The 13,070-nt window shown below is 36.0% G+C and overlaps 1 protein-coding gene across 1 annotated transcript; it reads right to left on the bottom strand.

Moving 5' to 3' along the window:
* Positions 1–731: 731 nt before the first annotated feature.
* On the bottom strand, positions 732–2,677 carry LOC143546426 (eugenol synthase 1-like). Its single transcript, XM_077038095.1, has 5 exons — positions 2,450–2,677; positions 2,168–2,302; positions 1,320–1,557; positions 1,050–1,253; positions 732–949 (listed from the first exon to the last, which is right to left on the bottom strand). Exons 1-5 carry the CDS (start codon positions 2,630–2,632, stop codon positions 783–785), a joined length of 927 nt encoding a protein of 308 aa, XP_076894210.1. The 5' UTR covers positions 2,633–2,677; the 3' UTR covers positions 732–782.
* Positions 2,678–13,070: the final 10,393 nt, after the last annotated feature.

Genomic DNA, 13,070 nt, shown 5'->3' with positions numbered 1-13,070 from the left:
CCTTTCAAATCCTTGAAACGAACAGAATCTAAGGGTTCAATTTAGTTATTTTGCTTTAAGTTTTAAATGCTTTTTGTTGAGACTTTAGTACATGACTATTGGTGGTCTTGAGTTACTATTAGCAACTCGAATATATAGTTTAATAATGTGAAACTTGATGCATGCTTTACTTGGTCAAACTTAACGAATAGTTATTCGACCAAGTGAGAAATGTTAGAAAAATCCCGGAATGTAGCCTCATACAATAGAACTTAAGTTTAGCAAAATGACATAGCCAGTTTCTTAACTTGACTTGGGTGAGCTATTTGATATAAATATATTAGGCTTAGTTCCCTTTAGGTGTCAATTACATACAGAGAATTTTACACCTTTCACATATTTTATCATAACAATCAATTTTCTTGACACCATAATGAGAACGATACCCAAGCATTATGACCAGTGTACTGCCTATTAAAAGTTTTAAGAACAAATTATGAAAAAGTATATAATAAAAGTCTTTCAAGTGAAAAAGATATTCCCTTTAATAGCAACGATTTTGAAAGGATATGGAATGTAGGGACATGGATGTTAACATTATCGATGGTGGTTATAATGGGGTTAATAGTGATACACAAATTCTCTATAATAGCATATAAATTCATAAACACGACTCTAATTTATTCTTGAAAAATTTAGCAACACCACCACCAAAAAAAAAGTTGTAGCAAGTATAAACCACCCGCAATACAAAAAACGCATACATAACTATTACTTATTCTCGCTTCATCGCACCACCATGGTTACACGAAACGGTTAAGATACTCATCGACTGTAGTATATTTCACATCAGGATAAAGTTCAGAAGCTTCGACCCCGAATGATGGCTCGATCTCAAAGTAAGTTTGGTCTCCCTTTACAAAGATCGAATGAGAGATTGACAACACCACATTCAGTGGTACCGGAGAATCTACAAGATAACAAACAACACAAACAAACAAATTGTTAAAACTAACACTTGCAAATTAATAAACAAGTGGGTATGATAAGGTATCAAATTTTATTGTTACCTTGTATGGTCTTCACAACTTCCTCTTCAGAAAGATAAACCTTCTCCAATGTTTTCCCAATCTTTTTCTCCCACAATGCCACCAATTCGTTAAACGAGTAAATGTTACCGGGAGGCTTAATGTACACAATCTTGTTCAGAGTTCTTGGATCATCCACAGTTTTAATGGTGTAAGTTCCAATATCATGTTCATCATTGAAAACAACTGTGAAATTGCAACATTATTAGAAATTGCACAATAAGAGTTTGAAAATCAAGCTTTTGTTCATACCTTTCGTGTTTCCATCGCCTAAGATCACTACCTTGTCCCTCGGTGGAGCCGTGACGTTTGCTTGCGCCAGTGTTGGAAGGAAATAACCGGCGAAACAGTTGGAGGAAACGTAGGTGTGAGGGATATTTTCAGCCTCAATGGCTCGGCGAATCTGAACCTTGATTGCGAAAGCGGTTTTCGCAGGCTCCACGGCGTTAGTACGATCCACATCGTTTCCAAACTCCGATGGATAGAATTTCTGGAAATATAAGATTACATTAATAATAGAAGATAAGTGTTTGCTATGATGAATTGGATGAACACATGGATGGCAATGAATCCCAAACATTTGGGATGGGTAATATTGTTTCATTAGTTTCATTAGGGTAATGGACGGGTTTAAATTTTTTACAAGTTTGAGATTTGTAATATGTCCGATTACCCGACTAATTGGCATATAATACACCTTATAAATTACAATTTATTTTTTGATGGAGTTGTTTTTTTGGGTAGTATTTATTGTAAGTGATTAGTTATTTACAATATTTTATTGGTAATCATTTTTTTATAATTAATTAATAGTTGCTTGCCCAATATAATAGACATCTTATAATTTGTAAAAACCCGATAGATATTCAACGGGTTTTCGGTCAGGTAGATCAAACGAGTATTTTTAATAAAATAAAAGGTATATCAACATGGTACGGGGTTGAGAATGCCTAAATCCTTCCAAAACCCAACCAATTGCGATCCCAGAGGGAACATTAGGAGCAAATCCTCCCCCAAAATTCGATAATAGAACTTAACAAAGGAGAATTTAATTGCAAACAATTAAACCTAACTTTGATTAGTAAACTAATTAACGTTACCTTGACGTTACCAGCTTCTTTGATAGCCGCAATGATTTTACCCTGATCGCCAAGTTGTACATGACCAACCGTCGAGATCACAACATCCACTTGCTTTATCGCCTTCACGAGACTCTCATGATCATACAAATCACCCTAGCCAAAACACGTACACACATAAAGATCGTCATAAAATTTGAAATAAAAGAAAACAAGTTTTTACAATTCAACGCCGCTTGCCTTGATGCAAAAAAAAGATATTTAGTTAATATAAAAACTAATACATAGAAAAGTAGTACTAACAGTGACGAGAATAACGCCAGATTGCTTAAAGGAGTCGATCAAAGCGGACTTGGAAGGATCAGAGAGTGTGGATTCCCTAACAAGGAGGTAAGTAGGGTGGCCGGCCTTGGCGCTAGCCTCGACGATGAATTTGCCGATGTAACCGGTTCCTCCGATGATCAAAATCTTACTCTTGTAGGCCATTTTGTTGCTAAGATGATGAGTTTTGGTTGAAAAAAGAGTGTGGTAACAACTTTGCAAGTGGCCTTCATTTATAGCTGGTTGTTTAGCTAATTAGTAATTACCATCATTTTCCCTTTTTTGGATTGTACCTATAATATATGTCCAGATTCATTATTCATTTTCCAGTGGGCGTTTTGCTTTTCAACTTTCTCTAGAAGATGGTATCATAAAAAATAATTAATCATTATTATTATTATTATTATATAGTGAGCATTAATTAATTGTTATTTTATTTTTAATAAAGGAATTACCGTTACGTGAAAAATTGAAACTTTTGATCTATCAGTGGCATAATTTCTTGAAACTGTTTGTGTTTCTTTTATTTGTTGTACATCACCTAGTTTGCAACACTTAAAAGGCATAAGTTAGGTGGATCATATGAAACTAATTCATAGTCCATATTTCATGTTAAGTCACATTATGCATGTGAATGTATAGGCTTACAAGTAATTAGTCATGTCAATGTCAATAGGTATATGTTGATAATGGGTCACCACCGTATGTCTTTTAAATGTTTTCTTTCCTTTGCATTTAGTCATCCCAATGTCAACTAGGATGAGCAAACATGGGTATGGTACCGATTGATACCAGTATCGAAATCGGTATCAATTTGGTACTGTCGGTATCGAATCGGTACCAAGGTTTTGAGTTTTCGGGACCGGTATGGTACCGGTATTTCCCGAATTTTACCTTAAATACCGGTACCGGTACCAAAAATTTACGATTTTCGGGATCAGGATTTTCGGTACCGGTATGGTACTACTGAGTTCATCCCTAATGTCAACTCAACACTCTCGATACCTAACAGTTTTGTTCCCGTTTGGGGAAATTTTAAAAAAAAATAGTTAATAAATAATTATAATACTTTTTCCTCTATATATACCCAATCAAAATTGACATTTCTTTAATCAAAACACTCACATTTCTCTCTCTCTTAAAATTTAATTTTACAAAATAAATGGTACCTAAAAGGCTAGAATACCACTGAGAGTGTGGACCAGTGATGAAGAAGTGGTCTTGGCAACTGCTTGGATGAATGTGTCCAAGAAATATTAGTGAAGCGATGAAGCCGATCTATGTGAAGGAGAGAATGGATAATAGATGGATTATATGAGGATGATCACTTCCCCTTTAAGTTTCAAATGGTTGATGATCACATTCACATGTTTTAGTCGTTTATTCATTTTATTATTTAAGTACCGTTTGCATGAATGAAAAGGAAATAGAAAATTGACCCATAAATCCCGTCTTTCATGGGTTATAATTTCATTTTCTAGGAGTTTCGGCATCTCAAATTAGCTAGTTGTTGCCTATTCAAGATATGTTACAACCACCTTACACGCGTACTAGATTTAACGTATCCACATATATAATAAGAATAATAGTTAAATGGATATCATCTACAACACCCCATTACCCCTAATAAAATAATATTAAATGAATTAATATCATCATTTTAATAATCAACGGCCTTAAATATGCTATCGTTTCATTCGTATGAAAGGAACAAATCACATCTTCATAATGCCATTTTTGTCTTGTGTCTCATATTATACATCTTAATAATATTTTGGTTAAAAGGAATGTTTTGAGAATATCTAAGCATATCATTCTTCACACTCGAGATCAGGCGGACTGTTATGGGTGTGCCAAAGGGAGGTGCAAAGATATGTGTATTTCACATGGGTGGGCCGTGAAACAACAAAAATAAGTTAGGGTTTTAAGGTCACACTTAGTTAAGGCATCTAAGTTCAAAAAAATATTATATATAGATATATTATAAGGGTAAAGTTAAAATAAAAAGTACAACAAAAATGAAAAGGGTGAGAAGAAATCTAATCCATTGATCTTAGATTTAGATTGTGGAGATTAATTTGATAATTAAAATTGATAAGAAGGGCATTAAGGTAATAACCACTTACGATGACCTTCTTTCTTCACATGCGAGGCACATCTCATCATTTTAAAATGTTCATAACTTTTCATAAAAAATCATCATAATAGCAAGCGTTTTTTTATCTAATGAATATCATATTGTTATATAAAAATAAAATAAATTAGTGGGTTTTTTTATATTGTGTTATTTGGTTGTTCATTGTGTTTTTAATTTGGGTTTTTATATGCATTATGTTATAGATTTTGATTGTTGTGTTTTTCTATTGGTACTCTTATTAAAGATAAAAATTAAAACAAAGATTAAGTCATTGTGTCTTTTTGTTCGTAATTGTGTCTTTATGCTCAACATATGTCTTTCTACTTATCATTGTGTTGTAGTCATTATGTAATACGTTCATGGTCTTTTGTGTAGGGTTGCAGTGGTGATTAGTCAAAATTTTATTTATTAAAACCGGTTTAATAAATGTGACAAATAATAATTAATCGTATTAATTAATAAATGCGCAGCGGAATATAAACGAATAATCAGCACCGAAACTAAACCCGACAGGATCCGGTTACAAAACATACGAGCATAGACATAATAAGTAATTTATATTTAACTACCGATGAGATAAATTATACCTCGGTTAATGAATAACCGGTTGAGACACCGAGAGTTAACGAGCGTCGCTAGGTGACGGTACGAGACAACCCGGGTTGCGGTGGCGGCGAATATGTCCGGCGGTAGCAGCAAACCCAGTTGATGAAATCCGGATGGTGCAGCAGCGGCTTGCGACGCTACGCGGTATCAATCTACGGCTTGAGGAGGCGTCGACGTTTTTCTTTTGGACTTACCGTAAAAACCAATTAATAGAGAATTGGTTTTGCGGCTGCTTAGCTTTTTCTCCAAACCTTTTGGAGATATATATACAAAACGAGCTGGGCCTTGTGTTTTCTTTACCCTTTTTTTATTTATTATTTATTAATATTTGATTATCATATAATCTCATATATAATAAATGTTAATTAGGCCCTAAAGTCCAACTCGATTAAAAGTCCGGTTCATGTTTATTTATCTAATAAATAAACTTTAAAATTATTACTTATATATAGTATAAATAATAATCCTGTTAAATATCGTCAATACCGGTTAACTAATTTAAGCGGATTTTATGCTCGTTACCCAAGGTGTAACTCTTACGGGTCAAAACTCGGTCAACCGCGTTGACTTTACCGAACCAGTCCATAAAATCCAACAGTCTCCCACTTGGATGGTTTCTGGTTAAGTTCCTCAACGCTAACAGCCAGTGGTGCTCTAGCTACACATGGCTGCCCCCAACAAGTTATGACATTTTAAAGTCATTAACCAAAATGTCTTGGAATACATTATTGCAAGATAATGAGTTTACGGTAATCGTCGTCATTTATCCTTTCTGAATAAGACATTAATTGAACAATGAGACATGGATCATATTCAATCTCACATGGAGTTCAATTATTGTTCTCGATCTTATATCAAAGTGGTCCAATCAAACACACAGTAAGTTTGAGTGAGGCCTCACACTTCACCAGTTTGAATCAACGAGGGCGCCAAGATGTCTAGCTGTTACATATCATGTAAGAGTACAGAATCCCATCTTGAATACATACAACTCCCACTGAACTTCAGATTATTCCCAACCAATGCCTTTATAGCTGGCAGTTACACGACAGCGGTTGACACTGATCAAAGAGTAACCTTTAGTAAACGAAAGTTCTAATATGTATCTCAGGTCTAAGGATACTAAATGAGTATACCAATATCAAATAATCTTATGACTAAGATCCATGAAGATGATTTGATGTGAGTTACATCCAACGTCATTCATAATGAGGTCTGTGAGTTTGGAAGTCAACTCCTTGAGTCCAAAGTCAGAATAGTCTTAATTCAGAGTCGTTCCCACGAGTCTGACTGTCTACGGATAATTTAGAATACAATATTAATGGATTAAACGTATTAAAATTGAATACGGTTATATTATTCAACATTTACATTTAACCATTAAATCAAAAGAGAACTTAAAAGTATAACTGTTGAAATGTTCACACATCCAAATACTAAATCAAAACAAACTACTAGCTAATCTAAGACCGATAGCATCTCTATGATAATCATGCTTGTCCTGAGTCATCGGTTTAGTGAGCGGGTCCGCTAGGTTTTGATCTGTGTCTACTTTTCTTATTATGATGTCTCCTTGTTCTAGTATATCCCGTATATAGTGGAACTTACTTAGAATATGCTTGGCCCTGTGATGAGATCTGAGGTCTTTGGCTTGAGCAATGGCTCCTGTGTTATCACAAATTACGTCGATCGGTTTCCGAAAACTTGGAACCAGGTTGAGGTGGGCTATGAATTTCTTCATCCAAGCAAATTGTGAGCGAGAAACATCTCGGTCATTCTAGAAGCTAGCATCAGTGTAACACCTTACAGTGAGCTCTTCTTCCACTCCTCCAAACACTAAGAACATGTCCTTGGTCCTTTTCAGGTACCTTAGACTGTTCTTTACAACAGTCCAATGGGCAATGCCAGGATTTTGCTGAAAACGACTAGTCATGCTCAACGCATACGAGACTTCAGGTCTAGTACATAATATAGCATACATGATAGAACCAATCACTGAAGCATATGGAATTGCTTGCATGTGCTTAGTTCCAATGTCCGTTGCCGGAGATTGAGATTTATTCAACATGGTTCCTTTAGCCATGCGGACGGCTCCTGTCTTGGAGTTATCCATTAAGAAGCGTGTCATTACCTTGTCTATGTATGTACTTTGACTTAGCCCTAGAAGCCGCTTAGACCTATCACGGTAGATCTTTATTCCAAGAATATAAGCAGCCTCACCAAGATTTTTCATTGCGAAACAAGATCCCAACCAGTGCTTAACTTCTTTAAGATAGGAATGTTGTTTCCAATGATCATAATATCATCCACATACAGGATGAGGAATGATATAGTTTTCCCACTAGCCTTTCTATGAACACAAGACTCATCTTCATTCTGACAAAACCAAACTCTTTGATTTTCTAATCAAAACAAAGATTTCATCTGCGAGATGCTTGCTTGAGTCCATAAATGGACTTATTCAGTTTGTACACCTTGATCGATTTGATCATAGCAATGGACAAGAAGGTTTCACCAAAGTCAACACCTTGAGTTTAAGTGAAGCTTTTCGCTACTAGCAGTGCTTTATAGGTGTATACATTTCCATGCATGTTGGTTTTCGTTTTGAAAATCCACTTGCTCCCTACTGCCCGACATTCGGGGGGTAGCTCAACCAAGTTTTAGACTTGATTGTCATGCATAGATTGCGTCTTGGGGTTCATGGCATCTTGCCATTTCTCAGATTCCGGATCTAAGATAGCAGATTTCTAATTAGCAGGTTCGTCGCTTGACTCGACTACTAAGAGGACTTCGGGACCATCTAGATTCTATAGGTATTTAGAATTTGGTACGCGAGTCCTGTTACTTCTGCAAACGCTTGTGTTTATGTCTGATGTATCAGCAACAACGACTTGTTGATCAGACGTTCCAACTTCCTCAGCGGTCGTTTGTGGTTCTTGAATTTCTTCAAGATCGACAATATTATTTCCGGTTCCTTGATCAAGAATTTCCTTCTTGAGGAAGTGGCCCTTCCTTTTGATAGAAATCTTATTTGTATCAAGATGGAAGAAATAATATCCGCTTTGGTTATAGTATCCGACGAAAACAACTTTTATGTGGCGAGGATCGAGCTTGTCATCAGAATCACTGGTGACATATGCATCAACATCCCCATACTCTAAGGAAAGACAAACTAGGTTTGCGCCCATGCCATATCTCATATGGGGTTTTGCTTATCTTTTTAGTTGAAGCCAGATTGACAATGCGGGTGGCGATCATAAGGGCAAAGCTCCAAAAGGAGTGAGGCAAGTTAGTTCTACACATCATCGATCGGACCATGTTTAGCAAGGTTCGATTTCTCCTCTCGCTCACGCCATTGTGTTGGGGTGTGCCGGGTGAAGTGACTAGTGAAACAATTCCACGCTCTTTTAGATGATTTATAAATTCTGAGCTGAGATACTCTCCACCTCTATACGATCGAAGCATTTTAATAGTTTTCCCGAGTTGGTTTTCCACTTCGTTTTGAAACTCTTTGAACTTTTCAAAAGTTTCATGCTTTTGTTTCATAAGATACACATAAGCATATCGACTGTAATCGTCAATAAAACGAAGTGTCTTTCATGATTTCTAGACATGGTCCTGAAGGGACCCCATACATCAGTATGTATGAGTCCTAGCAGATCCTTTGCTCGTTCATTCTTATAAGTAAACGAGTCTTTGGCGAGTTTACCAGCTAAGCAAGATTCGCAGTCATCAAAAGAGTCTGATCATGGGGATTCAAGAATCCCTTCGGATTGGAGTCTCTTAACTCGTGCTTTGCTTATGTGGCCAAGTCGGCAATGCCATAGAAATGTATCATTGATGCTAGATCTGATACGTTTAGAAAGATTATAAACATTATTGTTTATTTGAACATCAATCTCATAAATACCATTTCGAGGTTTAGCCTCAAAATAAAAGATATCATTCAAGTAGGCAGAAATAGCAATACCATTAAAAGCGTACTTAAATCCTTGTTCAAATAGTAAAGAAACTGAAATAATGTTTCTGGTCAAACTAGTTGCAAACAAACAGTTATTCAAAGTAACTACAAGGCCAAATGGACAAGCAAAACGATATGTGCCAGTTGCAAGAACTGGGACTCTCTTCCCATCACCAACAATGAGTTCCATGCTGCCTTGTTTCAGCTTCTTCCTGTTTTCAGGCTCCTGCAAGACATTAACGATGTGGTAACCACATCCGGTATCATATACCCATGTGTTTCTAGATACAGTGAAAAGTTCAATAACGTAAATGGAAATACCTTTAGAGGAGCTTTCACCATTGGTCCTCTGCCTTTCCAGCTCAGCAAGATAGTCAGGATAGTTACGCTTCCAGTGTCCCATTTTGTTGCACCTGCAGCACTGGCGCTCCTCAGGAGGCGGCGGTGGTACCTTTGCAACACCCTTGTTAGTGTTGGTGACAGACTTGGCAGCAACAGTAACCTTTTTCTTGCCTTTACCATTAGTACCCCGGTTTTTGGGTTTAGGCTTCTTAACACTAGCAGATTGAACCATAAGAACTTGATTAGTCTTAGTGGGAATATTCATCTCAGCCGTTTTGAGCATTCCATGAAGTTCCGGCACTGTCTTCACCCAGCTATTCGTGTTGAAATTTATTACGAACTGGTCGTAAGAGCTGGGAAGAGAGTTCAGGATGAAATCCGCTGCCATTTCATCTGACAGGGGATAATCAAGTTTCCTCAACTGTTCGATGTACCCTTTCATTTTGACGACATGCGTGCTAACAGGTGATCCCTGTTCCATTCTGCAGCTTATAAGCTGCTTCATGGTGTCATAGCGTTCTTGACGGGCTTGTTTCTGGAACATGCCCTTGAGTTGCTCCAGCATCTCATAGGCACCAAAATCTTCCAAGCCTTTAGCAAGCCCGTAAGACATGGTGGCTAGCATAATGCAAACGACTTCAGCAGAGTCGTCTATATGCTTGTCAAGAACCTCTTTGGCAGTAGCAGTATTGTTTTCAGGCTCGGTTGGAACAAGTCCATCGAGAACATAGTGCTTCTTTGTCATCTTGAGAACAAGTCCCAAATTGTGGTGCCATTCAAGAAAATTGGTGTCATTCAGCTTTTCTTTCTCAAGAATAGCCTTGAGGGTGAATGAGGAGTTATTATCAGTTGACATCTGTTAAATAAGCAAAAGTAATTTAATTAGTAATTTCGATGTTTTAATCCTATTATCAATGACCCAATAACATTAATAAAATAGGAACTTGAGAATCTGGCTTCCAGTTACTAATGGCAGCTGTAGCACACAACATTAGTAAGTGGTTAGGCAGACAGACAACGATTGCCAATTGTGAATAAAGCACAACTCTCGGTATTGAGGCCTATTAAGACAACACTTGTCTAAGTAGATACGTTTAGCCTCATCTATGCCCACCTTAGTCTCCAGACAGCTGTAGCACGTAACAGGAGAGTAAAGTAATAGCCGCCCTAGTATAGTCACTTGTGAAAGGGCCGAATGTGTCAACGAAACCCTTTCACCTTGAAGGGATAGGCTAGAAATCAAGCGCGGTGCTGTAGCTCCAAGCACTTGAAGTTTCGCAGTATGCCTCAAGTGTGGCTTATAGTAGGATGGCATAAACTATTGATTTTAAAATTGGGATTAATTTTAAAATTACCGAAAAGAGTAAAAGTCCAGTTTTACTGTATTAATCGGGACAACTTGATGAACCCTTTCATCTCTCAGGACACTCAGTTTTACACAACCTATTAAAACTAAGTTTGTCGCGATATGAATAACCAACTTTAAGTTAATAGTTACCTATTAAGTTGTTAGTTTTGAAAAATTAAATTTAGTTTAATTTTGCAAAACATGATTAGTTATAATTTGTTTTAAATCAAACTTTGTTTTAAAGACAAAATTTGAAAAGTTGTAAAACCCCTTTAGAATTTGTTTTATTATGATTTTTTTTAATATTTTAAAACTCTTTTTAAAATATATATATTGGTGTGAGGTTGGTTATTATATAACAATTATAAAAATAAACAACCACAAAAACAATAAAAAATATGTAAATCTATATGGCCAATAATTGTTCGATCTTGCTAGAGCCTATTAGCAAGACCGAACGGGTCACAGGGTCACAACACACAAACAACCACAAGGATGGACTTGAGTGCATCCAATCGTCGTCTTGAGCAACTCCCACCGACTTGGTGATTCCCGTTAGTTTCCATGGTCTTTGTCTTCGAGTCTTCGTTTATTAAAATATTTATAAATGAAATACAATATTACAAAAATAAATACAATAAAGGAGAAACCCTAACTGTTACAAATTTGAACCATCCATATGCCCAAAACCAAAAACCAAAACTAAAACATCACAAACATGGTCGGGCCAGATTTACATATTATATAACAAACAACCAAAAATTTGGGCAAACTTTTGGTTAAATAAAACAAAATAAAATTTTGACCAAAATATAAAGTTGCCCTAAAAATTAATTATACCAGAAACTTTAAAACCAGTTAAAGTTTGTGTTCTAATTCCGGTTAAAAGACTGGTACCGACTCGTACGTTGTAACCAAGGCTCTGATACCACTGTATGGTTTCAGTGGTGATTAGTCAAAATTTCATTTATTAAAACCGGTTTAATAAATGTGACAAATAATAATTAATCGTATTAATTAATAAATGCGCAGCGGAATATAAATGAATAATCAGCACCGAAACTAAACTCGACAGGATCCGGTTATAAAACATACGAGCACAGACATAATAAGTAATTTATATTTAACTACCGATGAGATAAATTTTACCTCGGTTAATGAATAACCGGTTGAGGCACCGAGAATAACGAGCGACGCTAGGTGACGATACGAGACAACCCGGTTTGCGGTGGCGGCGAATAGGTCCGGCGGCAGCAGCAAACCCAGTTGATGGAATCCGGATGGTGCAGTGGCGGCTTGCGACGCTACACGGTATCAATCTACGGCTTGAGGAGGCGTCGACGTTTTTCTTTTAGACTTACCGTAAAAACCAATTAATAGAGAATTGGTTTTGCGGCTGCTTAGCTTTTTCTCCAAACCTTTTGGAGATATAGATACAAAACGAGCTGGGCCTTGTGTTTTCTTTTCCCTTTTTTTATTCATTATTTAATAATATTTGATTATCATATTATCTCATATATAATAAATGTTAATTAGGCCCTAAAGTCCAACTCGATTAAAAGTCTGGTCCATATTTATTTATCTAATAAATAAACTTTAAAATTATTATTTATATATAGTATAAATAATAATCCCGTTAAATATCGTCAATACCAGTTAACTAATTTAAGCGGATTTTATGCTCGTTACCCAAGGTGTAACTCTTACGGGTCAAAACTCGGTCAGCTGCGTTGACTTTACCGAACCGGTCCATAAAATCCAACATTTTGTTCATGATTGACATGCGCCATTTACTTAATTTGAGAAAAATAGTATTACGGTCCATTGTCTATTACGTTCAATACATTGTGTAATATGTAGTTTTCATTGTGTTTTACGTTTCAGGTTAGTGTGTTATATGTATTAATCATTGTGTCTTACGTTTCAGGTCATTGTGTTATACGTATTCATCATGTGTTTTACGTTTCAGGTTATTGTGTAATTGTCTTTTAGGTATTAGATAATTTGTTGTTATTTTGTCATTATTTTTACATATTATTATTACATAACGGTGTTATTAGTATTAAAAAAAACACAATGATGAGTTGAAAAACACAATGACAAAAAAAGACAATGACAAACAGAAAGAAAAACACAATGACGAAAAAGGACACAATGGTAAGCAAAGACACAATGACGTAATTTTTATTTTAATTAATTTTTATATAAC

This window comes from Bidens hawaiensis, unplaced genomic scaffold (genome assembly GCF_021521415.1).
Source record: "Bidens hawaiensis isolate Kalapana, Puna unplaced genomic scaffold, B.hawaiensis_p1.1 tig00014338_1, whole genome shotgun sequence".
Classification (NCBI taxonomy): Eukaryota; Viridiplantae; Streptophyta; class Magnoliopsida; order Asterales; family Asteraceae; genus Bidens; species Bidens hawaiensis.
The sequence above is the reverse complement of the archived record's forward strand: the minus strand, read 5'-3'. Positions and strand labels throughout refer to the sequence as shown.

Excerpts from the sequence above, each read along its gene's own strand:
- LOC143546426 (XM_077038095.1), bottom strand. The coding sequence starts at position 2,632 with ATGGCCTACAAGAGTAAGATTTTGATCATCGGAGGAACCGGTTACATC. Across the intron at positions 2,303-2,449 it reads CTGGCGTTATTCTCGTCACT|GGTGATTTGTATGATCATGA; the intron begins GTTAGTACTACT and ends TGTTTTGGCTAG. Across the intron at positions 1,254-1,319 it reads AGGCGATGGAAACACGAAAG|TTGTTTTCAATGATGAACAT; the intron begins GTATGAACAAAA and ends GCAATTTCACAG.